The sequence below is a fragment of the Sminthopsis crassicaudata genome, chromosome 2 (genome assembly GCF_048593235.1).
Source record: "Sminthopsis crassicaudata isolate SCR6 chromosome 2, ASM4859323v1, whole genome shotgun sequence".
Lineage (NCBI taxonomy): Eukaryota > Metazoa > Chordata > Mammalia > Dasyuromorphia > Dasyuridae > Sminthopsis > Sminthopsis crassicaudata.
Genome location: NC_133618.1, coordinates 489062639 through 489084836, shown reverse-complemented (window position 1 = coordinate 489084836; position 22198 = coordinate 489062639). Strand labels below are relative to the sequence as shown.

The 22198-nt window shown below is 30.5% G+C and overlaps 1 protein-coding gene across 6 annotated transcripts in view; it reads left to right on the top strand.

Annotated features, from left to right (window-relative positions):
* The window catches only part of RPGRIP1L (RPGRIP1 like), a 116933-nt gene that overhangs the window by 21175 nt on the left and 73560 nt on the right, over nucleotides 1-22198 (top strand). For all 6 annotated transcript variants that reach the window (XM_074293411.1, XM_074293415.1, XM_074293413.1 and 3 more), the window contains 6 exons: nucleotides 4202-4307; nucleotides 6362-6508; nucleotides 9359-9432; nucleotides 12896-13035; nucleotides 21703-21809; nucleotides 22005-22055. In XM_074293411.1, coding sequence (XP_074149512.1) covers nucleotides 4202-4307; nucleotides 6362-6508; nucleotides 9359-9432; nucleotides 12896-13035; nucleotides 21703-21809; nucleotides 22005-22055 — 625 coding nt within the window. The remainder of the gene's footprint in view (nucleotides 1-4201; nucleotides 4308-6361; nucleotides 6509-9358; nucleotides 9433-12895; nucleotides 13036-21702; nucleotides 21810-22004; nucleotides 22056-22198) is intronic.

The following is a 22198-nucleotide window of genomic DNA, read 5'->3' as shown; positions in this document are numbered from 1 at the left end:
CATACTTTTTCCTGTTGTTGTGGCCTATTTGGGAAGACCAAGTTGTGATTTTTGCATATGTTCTACATAATGCCTCATTAGTTTAAAATCTTGTATCATTTACAAGTAGCCTACATGTCTGTGTTATTTTGAACAAAAATTCATATTAAAATTTAAACATATAAAAATGCACATTTTATGCTTATTAAACTAGGAGACCTTAAACTAAATGTAAAACAGTTATGTGTGTGTGAACACTAAAAATCAGAAGGATTTTACCTTTTGTCAGATTTCCATTTATAAGAATATTATCATCAAACATTAATTCATTAATTAATACTAAATGGTTTTATAAATAAATCTGTTTGTTCTTCCTCTTGATTAAAAATTACATGAGTCATAATATTTGACAAATAAAATTTTGCCTATGAATTTATTCAGTCACCTTAGTGGAGAGAAAATATCTTAGACTTGCATAGAAGATAACTATTTTCTCACATGTATGAGGAGTAAGGAAAATTGTTTACTAAAACTCTCTTTATTCACTTCTTTGTTCATACCCTTAGTCATAAGATCAGATCTGATATTAGCTGTTGACAGAGGATGTAACTGTGGTCTGAGGTACCTATATCCAACCCACGAAAGTTCACTTTGTTGGCTTTTTTTTAATCCAGCAAAGATTTTTTTTTAATCAGTTACTAAACATTGTTTTATGTGTTAGGGATGGTATAATTGTCCTAAGTCTCAAGAAGTTTGCATTCCACTAGAGGAAAACAACATGAACACAGTTAAGTAAATACACATTTTAGTTTTTTTGATAAAGGGAAGACTTCAGCTATATTTTTGGACTTAAATCAGGTTAACAGATACAGTTATTAAAAAATTACTACTCTTTTTTTGCTGCTGTGGCAATTTTTGATTAGTCTACAGCATCATGTATGTCCTTCATATATGTAATTCAATGGATCCTTAAAAGCTTCCTCTACTATGGCCTGGATTATGATATTCATATCTTACTCTAGCCAATCTAGGACTGGTAGTACAGTCCCACTACTATTGTAAGATGTGACACTGAAGACCCTTTTTTCTTTTTTGTGTCTCTATGCCTAGTTGCTAAAACCTTCTATGTTGTTGCTTTTCCATTTGTATCCTTAGAGTTAAACACTGAGTTTAAATTTATTTAGCACACTTAAATAATGCTAATTCATTCATTCATTGCATTTTGGAGAGAGTGTGTGGTTATAGAGATGAGAGCACTTGAATGGGATTCAAATCCCACCTCCTGCACTGAATTGTGATGACCTTGCTAATCTTACTCTTATTTCCTCATCTGTCAGATGAAGATAATACCTGTACCTTAATATAGCTTATTGCCTTAAAATATTGATGTGAAACTTCAATGAGATCTATGTAAAGCATTTTATGAACCTTAAAATGCTTTATAAATGTTTGATATTCTTACATAGACATTTAAATACTCATTTCATTGAATTTTCTCTTTATCTTTTTTTCTTTTATAACTGCCCTTCATGTTAACCAGATTTTAGTGCTATGAAAATCTTGTTTGTGGAACAAAAGCATATGATACTGTATATGATATTCCAAAGGCCCCAAATTCATGTAAATATGAACCTATGTTATCACATTGATTTTAACTTTAAATATAGGGTGTCCCAAAAAGTCATAGTGTGGTTTTAAATTAAGAGTTAAAACTGCACTGAGATTTTTGGTATACCTTATGCTTACTGTAATCAGTTTAATGGCCTCAGCTAAAAAACTTTACACTGCCAAAAAAAAAAAAAAAAAGCCATATTCTCTTTTATGTCAAAAAATATATACATTCAACAATTAAAACTATTTCAAATTCATAAAACTACATTTTTTAAGAGAGATTGAACATATTTTTCATTGTCCTTGTCCCAATGTAGCTGTATTAAACATTCATGTCTTTGATTTCCAAGTAACCTAATTATTTCTAAACTATATTATTTCTATTATTTTCATCTAAGACAAATTCACTAGCAGGTGTTAAATATCTACTATTGGCAGAGCATTATAGCTGAAGTACTAAAACTTTATGAAATGTTGTACTTGTTTCCCTGACATTCAAAACAAAATAGTTATAGTTAGGAAGAATTGTCAATTCTGGCCCAGTGGTTCTGGGTTCAAACTTCTGAAGCCTCTCTTGGTAGCTAGATGATCTTAAGCGAGTCACTTCACTTCTGAGAATCAGTTTCTCAGCTGTGATACTGGGATACAAATTCTTGCAGAATTACTGTGCAGATTGCGATGGCACATGAAAAGTGTTTTGTACATTGCAAATTGCCTTTAAAATGTCAAGTTTTACTAATAGTCCTATGATTCTATAGAAACTAAATGTGCCTGTTGGGATGAGTATATCCAACTGAAAAGCAACAAAGCAGAGTAATGAGAAGGTCGGACTTCCATCCAGAAGACCCTGGTTTCAATTTCTTTTTCCTTCCTTTACTAACTGAGTAACTGAATAAGTCATTTAATCTCTCCATTTCCTCATCTTTTGAATAAGTTTAGTTAAATGTACATTACAGGATTGTTGTAAAAATCAAGAGTATTTTTCAATCTTAAGTTGTTATGTAAATATTAGCATAGATTGTACACTTAATTCTTTTTGTTTCTCTTGTTATTATAAAGCAACATTTTTAATTAGCAAAGATTATGTGTTTATGAATCTTATGATTATGGAAGTATTTGAACACATTAAAAAAATAAGAAAAAAATTAGAGAAACTAAAAATGTTATCAGAATGACTGTTTGGGTATTACATTTTTCTTAGTCAAGGATTACCAAGAGAAAGCAAACTTAGCAATTCTGAAAAACATCAAAATTTGTTTTCACAGAAATTTTTAAATTTTTGCTTTAGACTTTATTGAAAGTTCTGGATCAAGAAACAAACAAAAAAATCCAAGGGGGGAAAAAAGAAAATTCTATTGAACTTCACTAACTGATATTATCTCTCTATGATGTCAGATTTCATTAGGTGAAGAGGCAGAGTAGTTTGTTAAATAATTATTAAAAATATTATTAGATATATATTGCTGAACCACTTAATCAAAAGTGTTAGACATTTAATATTGTGCTAAAGCTGCTTTGGCCTAGATCTGAGATTACAGGCTTGTTTATCTTCTTTGTAAGGACAATTCACTGGCCAATGCCAAAACACAATGAACTTTCAGATATCAAAGGGGAAAATTAAGTATTTCAAGTCCTCAGCTGGTTTACAGATGTGTAAGCTTTGTAGTCTTATTTTCTAGTTCCAGTATGGCATTGTGACAATTTTTCCAATATGTGTATAGTAGATAAATTTTAGAAGAAAAATTATGCATTTCAAATAGAAAACTTAATATTTCCATTTTAAAACTTTTTTATTTGAAAATGTAGGTAAAAATTTAATTGTATATTGTCCCCAAATACTCCTTGATGTAAAACAAATTTAATAAGGTTATCCTTTTCCTAGTCTGTATGTGTATGTGTCTTTTGAAAACAGGTATTCATTTAGATCTGTGATTAACCTTTATAAGATCTTCCTGTACAATTGGTGTTTGCTTTAATCTAGGTAGGGAAAATACAACATAGGATTGGAGCATATAGGGTTTCTATATACCCTCTGGATGTTAAATGATCTCATAGAGCTAAAGGCACATCTGCAACTTATTTAGATGCCATCTTAGGGCATTATTAGTATAAAAGGCTAGGTCATTTTCTTGAATATTTAGAAAAGGTTTAGTTCTAAAAGAAAGCTCCAATAAGTAGTAATTTTATGTACCCTCAGTTTTGGTATTGGTAAGACTATATTACAAAACAAATTTTCATCTAGGCAGAAAATTATAACATGTCTCTTTTGTCTATTAAAACATTAGTTTTTATAAATATCTCCAAACAAAATATTATGTGCATGCCACCTTTTAATAAGCTAAGGAATCAATATAAAGCCTCTAAAATAAATACTAAGAATTATCATTATTAGTTGAATTTTAGTTGCTTTCTGTAATTAGATATAGAAGGAATACAGGCAGTTATAACAATGAAATCACACTTCAAATTTTCCCCCCAAAAGGGTGATTATTATGAAAATATAATAGTAAAACAATTTACAAGTCTGTTAAAAGTTTTCGAAGAAGAAAATTTTTTATTCTATCATATATTTTACCTTGTGTTCCCTCCTCCCTTTTTTTAAAATCTGAAGGTCAAATATTCGGGAAAATGTGGAATTGATCAAACTTAATAAGCAGCTTGTGGAGAAAAGTGATGCCCTTACAATAATGGAAGGAAAATATATCCAACTTGAAGAGGTACTGTTCTAATGAGAAGTGTTGTGCTTTTATTGATAATGTACAAATAATATGGATTATCAAAATGACATTCACAAGTTATGCAAGATGTTCTTATACATACACTCAATAATTTTCAACCCAGGTATCTTAAATTGCTTGAGTTACTATTACTTAATTGTTATATTTGTTATTTATGACCTTAAACCTAAATATATAGAAAAACTTTTTTTCTTAGAGTAGAAAAATATGAAATGTGTATGTGTTGATATGAGTGGAACAATAATAAAAAATATTATCAAAAGTCATCTGAGACTTAGAAGGATATTTGTTTTAACTGTTTTTATCTGAATTGCCTTTGAGTACATAACTTGAAAAGTTTAGGACATGTATTTGTACACAAAATCAATTCTAAGCTTTCCTAATATATCTTAGAATTACCAAAACTATAGATAGTTCAAAAGAAGTTTTAATTATACATTATTATCAGTATTAACTTCTTAATTTCATCACATAATTATCTAATATAATTCTAGCAGTGTTTATTGAAAACATAAATATCTCTAATAATGAATATATTTGGGGTTCTTATATCCCCATAACTGGTTTAATAAGAATATTGACCCCATCAGAATATGCAGCAAGACTACCTTTATTTATTTGAACTGCATAGTTAAAATAAATTATGGAATTATGAACACCAAAACCTTTTAGATGACCAGAATTCTTATTAAGCAACACTTTTTTCAAAGTTTGGATACAGGAAAAGCAGTAAATTAAGCCAAAAATCAGTGTCTTCTAAAGCTGCAGTTTACTATTAATGAAGATGGTGTTAAAATGTCCCCATAAATTATAATTCTAAAATTAAGTAGGAATGTCTCAAAATTTCAAAAGCTGTCTTGCACATAAATGGCAGAAAGAACATATTAGAGAAAAGGTATGATAGCAATATCTACATGTTAGAAGAAGAAAAAAAGAAAATGCATTTAACCTGAAATGAATTTTAAAATTAAGACCTCACAAATTATTCTATTTTCAGTTATCTTTTAATTATTTAGTTTTCAACTTAGCACCCTTGTCAAATATATTATTAGATATCAAGAGTAAATACTCACTATACATCCTCTATTATACCGTATGTATCTCTTGATAAATGTTGACACTGGAGGAATTTGTGCTATTAATAAAGTGAGCTCTTTACTTAAAGACATTAAGTGAAAAAGACAGGATTTTTATAATTATGACAAGAGTAAAAGATCTAAAACAAGGAGCTCAAATGTCATTTTCTAAATGACATCTGCCTTAATATTGAAGGTTGACTGAAAAGTTAAAAGTGTTTTTTAATAACAATTGAAACATTATGAAGATTGACTTAGTCAATTTAGAATATATTTATTCATTTTAGTCAAGATTTATATTTCTTTCAAAAGTATAGGACATTTACTGTGTGACTCTGGGCAAGTCACTTAACCTCAACCTCAGGGGAAAAAAAAAGAAGTAGTATATGACATTTAACCATTCTAGAATAAATTTAAAGAATCATGATAAATGGACCATTTAAAAATTATATTTTCCATATCTTCCATAGGGAATTGAAATTATACTTGAATCAAAAGTTCAACATCTAAGACTGATTTTATCAATATAATAGCAAATCGTTTCAGTTAAAATATCTGTGATCAGCCACTTATTTTTGTTCATTAGTGCAACATTTTTAAACACCATATTTAACCTTAGGGGGAAAAATTAATTGCCAAATCCAATGTATTTAGTGGTCACTTTCATCAAGACTAAAGAATAAGTATATAAGAGCCAGGGAAAAACACTTGTTTCTACAGTGAACCTATGTTAACTTGACCTAACAATTACTTTTTAAAGGTAAATCATAGGTCAAGAGTGTCTCCTATTGACTGAAGAGTGAATATGCTTTGTGTGTGTTGTTAGTAGTAAACTACTTAACTTGAACTTAAAGAGTAGAATTACTTAAAAAAAAAACAAAAAAAAACAACCTATTGATCATTTAATCAAAGCTTAATTTGCCAGTTGTTTTAAAAGATTTTCTTTTCTCCTTACAGAATCAAAAACATCTTAAAGCCAGCCATGATGCCTTATTGGCAAATGGGGATGAGCTCAATCTTCAGCTTAAAGAACATCGTTTAAAGTGCTTCAGTCTTGAAAAAGAGCTACAATCCAAGAGCTTTGTTGAAAAAAAGTTAGGGGAGGTAAGTACCATGAAATACTGTTAGCATGTTTACTAAAAAGCTTATTGAGATTAACTCTTTTGAGAAGATATAAAAAGAAGCTTCAAGCTATAATAAAAGCACAAATTTGATAACACTTTACAGTTTACAAAGTACTTTGCTCTCAACAAATTCATAAAGTACATGAATAATACCAGTCTTATTATCCCATTTTACAAATGAAATAACTAAGACTCAAAGAAGTTCAATAACTCTTTAGTAGCCATACTCTTGGTAGAGATCAGAGTAAGGAATCAAACTCAGTTCTTCTGCTTCCAAGTCCATTGAGTTTTTTTCATTACACCATCCTGCCACCACAAGGAAATATCCTCCTCAAAAGCCTTATAAGCTGAGAACAGTAAATGAATTGAAAGTTTTGCACGATAGTAATAAATACTACTTTTCATTTGATTTTTTTTTTTAACTAAAAGACACTTGTCTTGAAAATAATTCTTTCATTTTGAAGCTGGAGTCCAAATTGTGGGACTTAACTGTTTCATCTATAATCCCTAGTTATTTCCAATGCAAAAGAATTCTAATAAGTTACTCTGAGCATCTTTATGTACAATCAGTTAATTACTAAGTATTAAGTACTATTATGTGCAGGGTTCTGGAAATACAGGAAAAAAGAAATAAAATTTGCCTCGTGGAACTAACCTTTGATCAGAAGAAGCAACATAGACACATATTAGCAAAAAGAAGAATACACAAAAGAAAGAGAGTCCTTTGGGAATGCCCAAGCAGCTAGGATTAATCTAAAGCCCTCATATAGGGAGTGGTACTTGAGTTCACTTTTGAAGGAAGTCTGATTTCTAAGAGACAAATGAGAAGATAGTACTTTCTGAGCATGTGGGACATGTGGGTTATGTTCTTTTGCAAAAGCACATAAACGGAAGATAGAATGTCAGGAATAGCAGTTTTGCAGAATGTTTTTTATAGTGAAGACCATTATCCTTATTTTGTACATGTTTCTATTTTATAAGAGGCATCAAAAGTCACAAAGTACATAGAATCAGAAAGACCTCAATTGAATCCAGCTTCAGACAATTGCTGGTTGTGTGACTTTGACAAGTCATTTAATCTCAGTCTGCCTCAGTTTCCACATATGTAAAATGGGAATAACAATATCATCTATCTCCTAGGATTGTTGTGAGGATCATAGATAACATTTGTAAAGTACTTAGAACAATGCATTTTGTTAATGTTTAGTTGCTCATTTGTATCTACATAAACCCATGGAAAGTTACTGGTATGATTTGCCATTTCCTTTTCCAATGTCCTATTTTATAGATGAGGAATTGAGGCACTTATTTTAAGTTTTAAGCTTAAGAGTTAAGTAAGCTTAAGTTTTTATCCCTAGCTTAAGAGTTAAGTAACTTGCTTAGGGACACATAGATTTTAAGTGGCTAAGGCTAGATTTGAACTCAGATTCTCCTCACTCCAAGCCCAGTGCTTTATCCACTAGTGCTTTACCAAGCTGACATAGTAAGTGTTATATAAAATATTGTCTTTTGAGGGAAAAGATTGTTTCATTTGTGTCTTATCCCTAGCTATGTAGCACAGTAACTGGCATATAATATAGGGGCTTGGTAAAATGTTTACTGATTGAATGAAACTATTAAAAGGATTAATGTGTAATAAGGTAGACTGAAGCTAAATTAGGAAGAGCAGTAAGTAATCACTTCTAAAATCTTCCAAGCAGAGAGTAATATGCTCAAACCTTTGCTTTAAGAATGACATGTTGACAACAATGGAGAGTTTGGATGAGGGAGGAGAAAAACTTGAGACAGATAGACTTAATTAGGAAACCATTGCAGTAGTCCAGATGGTTATTCATTAGGACAGTGATAATATTAATGGATCTAGTTATTTCTGATTGGTATGATTTTTCAGCATATCACTAGCTGCATGAAATACCTTAAGATTCAATCATCTAATTGCAATAAGAATTGCAGTCCTCATAAGCAATATACTCCATTTCTCCAAGTGAACATAAACTAAATTTATAGCCTTTATTAAAATTTTTCTGCTTCTAAGAGGGCAGAGGTATGAATAGATGACTTTCTATCTTTAAAATGCACTTGCATAGTTCTATGACTGGTGACATAGTTCTTGTGACTTGACTTTTTATTTTCCATATTTATCCTTTTTTTGTTTGAGGTATTTTGTAAAATGCTCTGGATCATGGGGAAAGACCTTATTTCTGAATAGTTTTGTGAATAACCACTCAAATTAGATACAAAACTAATATGGAAATCTAAATGTTAAAGTAATTATAGCATAATTTTAATATACTAAAGATTTATATGCCTTCTACCAAACATCATTTAAGGCTAATACAAAAACAGGTAGGAACTTGTATTTGGTACTCAGGCTATAGTTTACTGACCCTGGAATAGAGTGTTTTCCTGTGCAGAATAGAACCTGAACCTCTTACAAATTTTGAATATCAAGGGAAAAATATGACCACCAAAGTTATTTTTATCTAATATTTATGAACCATGAGCTAAAAATTTCTGAATGTTTATAGAACAATTTTATATTAAGGGTAAATGAATATTTTTGGTATCTCATGGAGTGAAAGGATGGAATAAATCTGTGCTTTCATGAACTTAACAGTTAACATTACTTAATAAAAAATTTATTGAGATGAAGAATGTTATAGCATAAATTATTGCATAAATTGACAATGTTCCAAGTCTGTTCTAAATTAAACAAAAATAAGGAAAATTAATACTTTTTATTTAAAAATCATCAAGAAGAAGATATAAAACCATTTAGATATCAGCTGGTATAATTTTAATCTAATGTATATTTTTATCTCTATTCTAGCTACAGGTTAGAATTAATGATATGGAAAAAGAGAAGGAACTTTTAAAGGAAAATTATGATAAACTATATAACAGGTAAATTTTATAATTTCCTAATTTTTTTCCTTTTCCTCAGATTTCATAAACTGTCATTTTTATTAAGCTATTATATTTTAAAGCATCTAACACTCAATGAACAAAAATTAGCAGGTAATAGTAGTTTTTGCAGCATGTGAAGAAGTATAATAAAATCTATGGTGATGTTTTTATAGACATTGGCAATTGATTCTCCAATCACAATATGTAGGTTATGTAAATTCCTTATGAATTTATTTAGAGAAGTCATAGCAAGTTTCCTCAGGCAGTGGAATTGAAGTGACTAGCCCAACCAAATTCGCACATCTAAATAAATATCAGAAGTTAGATTCCTGAATCTTAACCCAGCCATACTTCTCCCACTGCACCAAAATCCCATTATTTCTTTATCTTATACTCTGTTGGGTTTTTTGTTTTTCTTAAATCTAATGAGATATTAAAAAAAAATCGTGCTGATAATTGTGCATGCTGGTAAATTTTTTTTTTAGAAATCTAAAGTAATATCATTGGAGAGAATCCTTATCCTCAATAGTTTGAGAGCAGAGATGGTTTTGGTTTTGTCTTTATAGTTTTAGTGCTTAGCTTTAAGGTCTTATGGCTTCCAGATATAACATTTTATCACCAAGTATCTGCTAGGTGAAATATTAGTTTTGCAAATTATATTAATTTTATTTCGAATATGAAAATCAGGTTGTTACAGTATGGTAGATTCACATGATTTTCAAAAGATCTGGCCACTTATTTTAGTTGAATCTCAGACTTTCTAATTCTTAGCAGTTTTCTTTACTCCTCCATACCTTTTACCATGTCTTGTCACCCATTTCCTCAATGTATGAAGAATAAATGACTGTTCTCTCTCTGCTGATCAGTAATATCCTGATTAATGTGATCAAGCACAACACATTTTTTTCTCTCTCAAAAGCAGACTCTTATCTACATTTGAAGTATCATTTTGCTTACATTAAATGGAATAAATAGCCTGACATGTTTTCTAAAGAATATTGTGTCGTTAATTCATATAATAGGGTATTATTAAGTCATATTGTCTGACTAATTTGGAGAACTCATAGAGCAAAATCTTTCCTATCTTTAAATGTCCTTGAACTCTAGATTAATTGGACTTTATGAGAAAAAAAAAATGTGAAGGAGATGGAAAAACCCTTAGTGGAGATAATCTGGAGAATAATGGTATTCTTGAACTTTCATTTTGTTCTTATGCTGCTAATCAAATATGTCTTTATCTACTTTATGCTCACCCATCATTGCCAGTGGATATAAGAAAGACCTCAGGCACCAGTGGGTATATGTACAGCCTGATATTTTATCATTCCTTCAGTGTAACAGAAACAATCAAGTGTGCACAAAGAACAATTATTTGTGTTTTTTTTCCCTTGGTTGTCACTGTAGGCAATATACAAAAACATTTTCATGAATAAAAGGTTTTTAAGGACTGTTCTCATATGCAGATATAATTATGTACACAGCCCTTACAAAGCAAATGGAGCCAGATGTGGTTCACCATTTATAGTTACACAGATGGCTTCTAGCATAGAGGAATACAGTAAATTCAAAAGAAATTCCTCCTGAAATTCTAGTGGAATGTAATCCTAAATTTAGAGAGGAAGATGGCAAGGGACTAAATTCAGATTGACTTATACTGATTTACACTAGTATTTTGTGGGTTTGGAAAAACCAGGCTGCTAAATTGTTCTTAATTTAAACACATACAGCATCTGATGTTTCTGCCAGATTAGCTGTTGGTGATTTTTCTGCTGGTACTAATGCTGTTGGAACACTACTGTTTTCAATTTTTGGCATCTGATATAATATGTAGTTTTGCTTCTATCATGTTAATTTTCTGGATCTACATGTTTTTAATAATAGAGCTATATGCATATATGTGTGTGTTTATATGCATATATTTTAAAGTAACTTTGTCCTCTTAAAAATGTAAATGAAAAGAAACATGTTACATCTTGATATTTAGAGAACAGATGTTTGTTTTTATATTAGGCTGTGCAATTACGATTTATATAAAATTGTCAAAATGTTATTATTTTAGAGCTCTTTACTTTTTGAATATGAAATGGAAATCCTTGTTACAAAATTGAACTGTCATACAAAAAAGATGTCTTTAAAAATGTTATTTCAAATCTTTTAAAATTGTCCATCCCAGAAAAACAAGCCATCTATGCTGAATTTTGTGCTCCCCAAAACTGTGTGAGCTTACTAAGTAATTTTTCATTAGAATGAAAATTCTAGATTTGTATAAAAGTATTAAAACATGCATATATATGCCCAAAAAGTTTACCAAAAAAATGTAGCTTTTGTAACAATATATTTTTGTCACTTTTACTTCATTTGCAATTATAAAACCAGATTTTACAAGCTGATGGGTTTTTTTGATTCAAAAAAATTTATTGAGCACAAGTAGTGTAGACTAAACTACTGAAAATTATTTAGCCTAGATCTCCTGGAAGGGACTGTTAAGATCCTTCTAAATTCCTCATTTTGTAGACAAGGAAATTAAGTCTCAGAAAGGTTGTATAATTTCCAGAGGGTCACATAGATAAGCCAAGGTGGAATTCAAATCAAAAGGTGCTCTGAATTTCCTAATTTAAGCTTATACACCTCAGTAAAAACTTAGAAAAGATAGCTTTACACTGAGATAGGTTATCAAATGAATTTTTATTTTATAACTTAAGGATAGTACATGAAAATAAATTATCTCTTCAGCATTTTTAATAATAGTTCTTAATCCTTGCTCAAACTGTTAAATATTGAAGAATTTTGAACAGTAATCATTTGTTGAGTCATTATGCTATTTTTATAACCCAATACATATTGTAGTTAAATAGTTTATTGTAATCCCACATGCTATTAATTTTAAGGACAAAGATTATTTTTTCAATATTTCTTGATTAGAATTAGAATTGTTCTTTTTCAATTCAATACAAAAAAAATTATTATTTTTGTGGTTGCACTTTATTAGGTTTTTTGGTTTTGATTTTGAAAAGAACTAACTTGTCGCTCCATGTTTCAAAGATTTAAAAAAAAAATCAGGTGAGAAGTCAATTTTCTCTATGTTAAGAGGATTTTTATGTGGGGAAAAAATTATTTTGTCAGTTGTCTATTGCTGAGGTTTAGAATTGTGGATTCCTCTGGAGCATGTATCTGAATTCCTTTCCTAGTCCCACAAATGCTGTACACTGCCAACTTTTCTGGGGTTTGGTGCTCTAAATTAAGGCCAGTTCCTTTGCTCATCCCACAAACTCTTTCATGTTCTGTAACCGCAGCCTGAGAAAGGCGTCTTGGTTTCAACAGCAGCAGACCAGCATATGTTTACTTAATTCCTAAGACATGATGACAGTGGTCTCTGTGCCACTAAAAGCTTTTTTTCTTTAGTATTTTCTGTTGAAATGTATTTCCAAGTGTTCCTCACACATCCTATGTTTTATTGCAGTGCCTTCAGTGTGACCCATGAAGAACAATGGAAGTTAAAGGAACAACAACTCAAACTACAGATTGCTCAGCTGGAAAGTGCTATAGAGTCTGATTTAGCAGACAAAAATGAAATTCTTGACAAACTAAAAGCTGAAAGAGGTACATACAAAATAACTTCATTGCTTGCCATTTCAGAGAGTCAATTTTTAGCCCCTTATTGAGACCTCTCTCCTAAATTTGATTTCACTATTACTACTAAATTCCTATCTCAGATATTAATGTTTGTACTTTGTTTGGTACTTAGGCTTTTTGCAGTCTTAATTTTTATTAATTTTTTTGGTGAGGTGTAAATGGGGTTAAGGCACTTACCTAGGATCATACAACTAGTAAGTGTTGTGTCTAAGATCGGATTTCAACTTAGGTTCTCCTGACTCTAACTTCCTGTGGTCTACCACTGTGTCATCTAGTTGCCCCTGCACTCTTAATTATTCACTATGGTTGAATTCTTAGAAGCCAAGAAAAATCAAATAGACCCTTGTAAAATACTATTGATTAGATGGTTACATTTCATGAATTATAAATATCTTTCCCTGAAGACTAGATAATCAGATATTGTATTCTATTGTTCCTTGGATAGGAGCCATCTGTTTAATTGTATGACCTTTTGGCTTTTGATTTGATCCTTCAATCACATTTCTATTTTGTTTGGTAAGAACTCTTTTCTCGATCAGTGATTATGGAGCCATTACATTTGGCTCTCAACATCATATTCCCTGTGTGCTGCAGGAATAAGGAAAAAATGATACTAAGGAAAGTTCAGAGCAATAGAAGAGCTGGACTAAAACAAGATAATTGAGAGGTGTCCATAGTCCATGTTTTATTGATGGCAGTACTGTTTTGAGTGTGTTAATAGGTCAGTTCCCAAAGTACCTGAAAAAGGAGCAGAAAACAGAAGCTTGGGAAAAAATCCTGGTCCTTATTATTTCCCAAAAAACTAACCAAAACTATATTAACAACTCTCAGCCCATATACTTTATTTTCCCCTCTCTAGAAAATATATATGATCTACACATATAACATAGGTATCCTTGATGAATGTAGGAAGACTTCTGCAAATTATATTTTGATATCTTGATATTCACACTATTGACTGAAAAGTGAAGAGAATGTAATATGCCATTTCCTTGATTATTTATTGACTACAAAAAAAGCATCTGATTTGCCAGAATAAAATGCTGCTTTAAAGACTTTCTTCCAGTAAGACACCACAATAACATATAAACATCAAAATTATCTTATTGAAGAAGAGCCTTATTTAATGCAGCATCTTACTCTGGCAAATCAAATGCTTTTTTTTTTTTAATTGACAATACACTGGGGCAGCTAGGTGGCACAGTGCATAGAGCACCAACCATGAAGTCAGGAGGACCTGAGTTCAAATTTGCTCTCAGACACTTAACACTTCCTAGCTGTGTGACCCTGGGCAAGTTATTTAACCCCAATTGGCTCAGCAAAAACAAAACAAAACAAAACAAAAAAAAAACCATAAAATAGGAAAATGTATACTTTACATGGCATTATGCTGATTACATCAAACCCTGAAACAATACATAGACTCCCAAATGAGATCCACAGTCATCAGAAGAGAAGAGCTGACTAGCCATACTTAAAAACCAAATGGATAAAGAATGCTTATGGTCTGGATTACCATATTGTATAACCCCTAAAACTGGTATAAGGTTATGTGGTAAGTACCCATATAGACATAGAAATGAACAATGAATTGAACCCAGATTTGAACAGCTACCGGGAGAGTGGGTTGAATTGCTATTGACAACTTACATTCCTTTTAATGACTTAAAGCTTCTTTATTAGACAAAAGTCCATTTGTTGTTCTTTGGGGCAGCTAGATGGGGCAGTGGATAGAGCACCAACCATGAAGTCAGGAGGACCTGAGTTCAAATCTGCTCTCAGACACTTCCTAGCTGTGTGACCCTGGACAAGTCACTTTTTAACCCCAATTGGCTCAGTCAAAAAAAATAATAATAATAATATTCACTCTTCCCGACTCACAAAGACCTAACTTGAGGTCTGAACAATAAAATTACTACGTCATCACTGAGGCTTTTCCAAAAAATTTGTGAGAAATTAAGTGGCTTGTTTGCAATATTGCATCTATTAGATGATCATTTTGATATATCAGTATTTTGAAAATGAAGGTGCCCCTCCTGGATAGTTGAAATTGAATGATAAGAAATTATTTTAAGATATTATTTATGTGACAATTTGAAAAGTGCTGTACTCATTTTTTCCTGCAACATACTTTGTATTTAGATTAACATCATCACAATATTTGTTCATTAATCTTAATGACTATATGGTCAAATGTTTACATTGTCTCTGGATCATTCCTATGCAGCCAGAAATAGTGTTTCTCCACAGACACAGTTCAATGAGTCCTTGTTAAATTGATATAATGAAATAGAAACATTTTCTACTTTTTTTACTTTTTATTCTGCAGATATAAGCACCCTCATTTTGGAAATAAAAGAAATTAAAATCACCTTTTGCTCTTCCCCATTAATTTTCTCTGATGCCATGTCATGATTAAAATATAACACTCAAAATAAGTAGAAGAAACAAAAGTTTGCCCTATACAGTTCTGATAAAAAGTTTATTCAACTTTTACTATCTTTATTAATTACTCAGTTGTAGACTAATTATAAAGTGTCTTGTTGTCCTTAATATCTAAGTGCTACAAATGTGAAATAATTTAAACTCTTCTGTTCCTTCTCCATTTTTATTTTTCTGCCTTTATCTTTCATGAAAACAATGAGTACAATATAGAAGATAGAAAGCTGAACTTGGAGTCAGAAAGACCTGGTTTAAAAGTCTAACTGTTGTGTGATCTTTAGCAAGTCTCTTACCTTCTCTCAATCTCAGTTTCTTTATTTATACAATGAGGAGTTGAATAAAATTACTTCTAAGGTCTCTTCCAGTTCTAAAATTCCAATTCTTTGATCATTGAATAGTTATGTGAAAATATTCTCATTTTGATACAACTTAAATTTACAGCTCTGAAACTGTACCTTCTTGTTTATTACAAGGAAAATATTAACAAAAACACTCTTTATTATGATCTTTTATTTGTAAAAGTACTAAGGAAGTTCAAATTAATTCCATATTCTGTTCACTTTGTTCATATTTATATTTCATTTTTCCAGCATGACTCTTTAAGATTTATAAAGTGCTTTCTTTCTGGAGATAGATAATGTATGCATTGTTATCCTCATTTTTTGAACAAAGAAATTGTTAATCGGACACATTAAATTGTTAAACTAGGGCCAGTGAGGTAGAAAGTATCCTAGGTCTTATAACTATGAGTCCAGTGTTCTTTCTGCTATACATATTGCTTCAACCCTTTCATATTTAAAGAATTCTTGTTTATATTAAAGGTTTTGAAATTGTTTGATTTTTTTTTTTTACTTTGAACTTTCCATCACACATATACCTTTTCATGTAGCAAGTGTTTTTTGCCAGAAGATGTTTCCTCATCTTTTTATTGTCATTCCTATAACTAGCAAATTATTTTTAGAGAGTACTCACCTCTTTATTCAAGGTACAAATTAGTTTCAGATTGTGTGAATATGGCAAAGAACGGATATGTAAATGCAATGTGCATTTGGCTAATGCTTAAATTAACTGCATGTGTTTAAAGGTCTGCTTTTGAAAGTCCTTTCTATCTTTAGCTAAAATGCATAATTCAACATAATGCATATGGCTATATTGATCACAGCTGACGATATTAGCACAAAGGAACTTTGGAAATTGTTTAGTTGGATTGTTCTCTTGATGCTAGTTATTAATGATGTTGCTGAAAGAACCTAATTTTTAGAGTGAAATGTTATTTCTTTGAAAAAGATGCTATTTTGCTTCACCTGCTTTTTTTGAAATCATAAAGGAAAGAAATTATTTTTCATTCTGTTGTGTGATCCAGCATAGTATAGATCAACACATTTATTTTCCTCCTTTTTAGATAAGAGCACAGGACTTATGTTTTAACAAAAGTGAGATAGAAAAAAGATTTTATAAAAACATAAATATAAAATTCAAAGGAGAAATGATTCAGAAATACATTTTAAGGGCTCTTATTTCTTGGTTCCAACACTCCATTAAAGTGAAAGACTAGAGCAGTTAATAAAATTTTGGTGAGGCTAATGTGGGAGGTTTCTTTCCTTCAGTAATCTGAATGTGGAGCAAACATTTACCAATACATATCTCCTCTCCTCCTGAGATTCTCAAAGTGCATCTTAGGGCCCTGAGAAGGGAAATGACTTACCACGGTCATAAAGCTAGCAGGTGGCAAATTAAGAACCCCAAGACTGTTTGAGTATCTATACTGTCTTTCACTGATAAAATGAAATAGAATTTCAAAATTTGACTCATTATACTGAATATGTGATCTTGAGCAAGACATTTGGCCTTTTGATTTCAGTTTCCTGTTTAAAATGGTGATATTACTTGTAATACCTATTTTTGCCATTCATCCTTTATTGAAGAGGATCAGTGATGTCTTGGCTTGAATGTGAATTGGATTTAAGTAAGGCCGAGTTGTGTAGTCCTCAGCCACACCATAACATCTGTGACAGGACAAAATCCATGCCATAGACGAAGTTCAAATGAGATGGTTATGTAAAATGCTTTATAAATGTTTATGTGATCTATAAATATCCTTGATGAACATATTACTATGCAACACTCAAGGGGAAATTATAGATGCATTTAATTCAAGCCACCAAATGATAAGTGCCTAGAATCTAGCAGTTTTATCTCCCTTTGTCCCACAGTTAATAACTTATGCTTTTTAAAATATATAATAATCATACCCGATTCCTTGCACCCCACAATTTAAGAAAAACATTATAAGTTACCGCTATTGATAGTATGTACAACAGTATTCCCTAACTATAGAACTCCATCTTAATATTGAAATAAGGAGCTATATTTTCTTTTCCCTGCAACCTAGATTGGCCTTTATAGTAACTTAAATTTTGACAGAATTTTAGTGTTGTTTCATGTATGTAATTATAGTTATTTTTATTCTTTTGGTTCTGCCTTCTTCCACTTCAATTCATACAAGCCTTCTGTGTTTCTCTAAATTATTAATATTTGTTATTTATTACAACAATAAATTCTATTACATTTGTATTCACTCTTCAGCTATAGATGCTCACTTTGTTTCATTAGCCCAAAGATTTTTATTATTTAATAGATTTGTTTGGGGTACATGTCTACGAATGGCCACATTGCCACATTTCTTTCAACATTGTTGCCACCTCTTTGCCAATTTGATGAGTATAAGATAAAAGTTTTGTCTTAATTTTCATTTCTTTTATAATTAATAATTTAGGATTTCCATTAGCCTTATCTTTCATACAGACAGTCACCAACAGACCTCTTGAAGAGTATGATGTGTCTAGTATAATATCATTTGGTCCCCAGCATCTTAACTTCTATATCTTTTTTTTTTTACCATCTATTTTCCTATGATCAAAAGATTGTAACTTTCGTGCAAGATGGGACATTAAAAGTAATTTGGTCTCTAATGCTCCGATAAGAAAACTGAAGTAAGGTTAGTTTCCTATGGTCATATAAGGGGTAAGTGGCAAAGCTAAGATGTGAATTTAAATCTCCAATCTCTAAATCCAAGGCTTACTTCATAGGAGTATTTGTTGGATCTATATTCATAGCTTTTCAGAGATGGAGGACAGATATTAATCATTTACAAAGACAAAGGAAGTTAGCTTCAACTTCTATTGAATAATAGAGTCTAATCATTCTTCATATTTTGTGTCAAGTGAAAAATAAAATATTAAATTTTCTTTGTCTAAGCAAGGACTATCTCCATATAATTTTTTAAATTTTATTTTTATTAGCATATTTTGTTTTAAAATCACATTCATTCCTAAATATGTCCCTTTTCTTTCTCTTTCCAGCAAATATTTCTTATAATAAATAAAAATGAAAGAAAAAAATTAACCAAAAAATGGAAGCTGACAATATATGTAATATTCCAAATCCTTAGCCTCCCCTACTTCTCACTACTACCAGCCACCTCTGCCATGAAGTAAGGGAGATGCATTTTCTCATCTCTTCATGGTTAATTTTGATCATTATAGTGTTCTGGTTTTTTGTAATTTTTTTTCCTATTTATCCTATTATGGTGATATATATTGTTTATCATATGGTCTTGACTCTATACTTCACTCTGCATTTGTTCATATAAATCTTCCCATAATTTTATGAATTTTTCACAGTTACTCTGCATCTGTTCACATAAATCTTTCCATGATTTTCTGAATTTTTCAGTCACTTGGGTCTTATAGAAAAGCCATATTCAATTGCATTTAATATCAATTTGTTTAGTTATTCCTCAATGAATAGGTATTTGTTTGATAGAATATAAATTCCTTGAGAATAGGAGTTTTTAAAAAATTTCCTACACCTAGCACAATACTTAGCTCCTAGTAGATGCTTAACATATAATAATAATGGCTAATACTTACATAGTGCTTAAAAGTTTGAAGTGCCCATAAATTATCTCCTTTGATCTGTTTGTTGGTTGATTTTGTTTCCAAACAAATCTCTGTTAACTCTTCCCCCAAGAGTTTATCATTCTAATAATGTTGATATATATTGGACCAGTTGTCTTTGATCCTCTTGACTATATTTTTTCTGATTCATTAATCAGTTAATTAAATATTGATTAAGCAACTACTATGTGTCAGGCCCTATGGACAAAGACAAATGAAATAGTCTTTTCCCTCATGGAAAATATTCTATCAGGGGAAAACAACACATACATATAATAAATTATATTCAGAATATATTCAAGACAAATAAAAGATAATTTCTGGAAGGGAGAAATGCTTTCACATTTTTCACTATAATATTTGAAAATTCTTTTTATTGATAACTTTTATTCTTCTAGAAAAACTAGAAAGTTGTCCCTTATTTCAAAGAATAAAAAAGAACCAAACTCAGGAGGTCAGGAGAGGCTTCATGTAGAGAATACTGCTTAAATTGAGAAAACAAGGAAAGAAGTTATTACTTACTGGTCCCTTTCTGAGGATAAGTCTCTCTGTACTTAGCTAGGTTGATATAGTAGATATAGCCTGTTGTCAGGTAGAATTTTGTTGGTTTTGTTATTGATATGGTTGGTTTTGCTGATAGTTTTCCTAATTCCTGTATAAATCCTACCTGGTGGTAGTGTTTAGTCTTTGTGATATATTGCTCTAATCTCCTTGCTAGTACTATTTAAAGTTTTTGTATTAATATTAGGGAAATTGTTCTGTAATTGTCTTTTCGTATTTTTATTCTTCTTGGTTTAAGTATCAGCACTATATTTTGTCATAAAAGGAATTTGGCAAAATTCCTTCCTTGACAGTTTTTCTAAATTGTCTATATAGTATTGGAATTAATTGTTCTTTAAATGTTTGGCAGAATTCACTTGTGAATCCATCTGGTTCTGGGTTTTTTTCCTTAGAATGCTCATTAATGGCTTGTTCAGTTTTTTTTTTTTTTTTTTTTTTTCCCCCGGAAGATAGGGTTATTGTATTTCTTCTTCTGTTAATCTAGAAATAGATATATTTCTATAATTGTAAATATTTATCCATTTCACTTAAGATATAGATTTTAAAATTAGCATATAATTGCTTTAATTTCATCTTCATTGAAATGAATTCACCTTTTTTCATTATTGATACTGGTGATTTGGATTTCTTTCTTTAAATCAAATGAATCAATGATTGTGGTTTTTTCTTAAGTTTTATTATATTAGCTCAGTGATTCATTTTCCAGCTTAATTTTTAAAATATTATAGGAAAACAAATAATTGGTCTTGCTTTAGATATTAATTAAGAAATTCAAGATTTAAGCCCTTTAATATCCTATTAGCAGTGTTTGTTTATAAGGCTGTTGCAATCTTCTCACCTATAAAGACATGTTTTTGGTCATTGGGGTAAGTTGGCAAATCAGTCTAGATAGACCATTTAACCTGTAACTGTTACTGAAAAAACAATCCTAAGCATGTGCTCTACTTTAAAAACTTTGTATATATTAACAGTACATTATTCTAATGTATTGAGAATATAATTCAACCTATAGTAACAAATCCCTAAGAATAATAATTGATTAGCAATCTGAGATCAAATGACAGGGAAAGCACCATATTTTTAACTCCAAATAATGACTTTATTATATAAATTAAGAAGTTAGAGGAAAATTAAAAATTAAGAAATTAAGTAGAAAATGTCTTTTTAAAAAAAAATGCTTTGTTTCATGTCTTTCAGGAGCCACAATAAGTAAGACTTAGATTTAGCAAAATGTTTGCTTATTTCAAAATGAATTTAAAATAACTTTGAAGTATCGTTTTGATTTCCATGTAGGTGTGGACTTGTGTTTGTGTGTATACATATATCACATGTGTATTTATACATATATGCACACACATATGTGGAGATGTGTTTTATATGCCTGTATTTAGACACATACACATATATTTGTCTAAATATGATATGAATTCTTGTTGAAAGTGGTTCTAACCAAGAAAGTAATACTTTTAGTTTAAAATATGGTGTGTTAATTTGTTCATATTCCCTTAGTGCCTGTCTAGTTTAAATATTATCTCAATTATGTTGTCATCCTAGTTTCCATGGCTAAAGTATTAGCTAGAATTTTATCAAAGGTTGGAAAATTCATTTGAAGTAATTTCTCAAACTCAACTTTATGTTTTAGCTTTTTTATTATGTCTTTTTTATCTTCAAGAACAAACAGAAAAACTTACTCAAGAGAATAAAGAGCTTCACTTATGCTATCTGGAACATAAGCAACAGCTTGATGAGCTTAAAAACCGCATGAAGTTTTTCAGCAAGGTGAATTTTTATTGCTTTAAAATAAAAGATCATTATATTTTACAGATAAAGTGCTATAATGAAAAGATATTATTTAGTTTATGAATTTATAGTATCAGGAAGCCATCATTTTGTGAGGATGCCTTCTTGTATTTGGAATGTATGTCTATCATTCATTATCATCTCATAATGTTCTTTTCTTTAAATGTGTTGCAGGAATGCGAAATTGATGTGACTGAATTCAATGAAGCCCTCGTGCTTATAAAGGTAAATTTCTAAATTGGATTATAGTTTTCATGTTATCTATTTCTCTGTTTTAGGTTGGCTCTTTCCCTTATCTATAATCATAGTGGGCTGGACATTAAGCTTTTATCATCTGCAAAAAATGTTGCATTTTCACTTCTATGAAA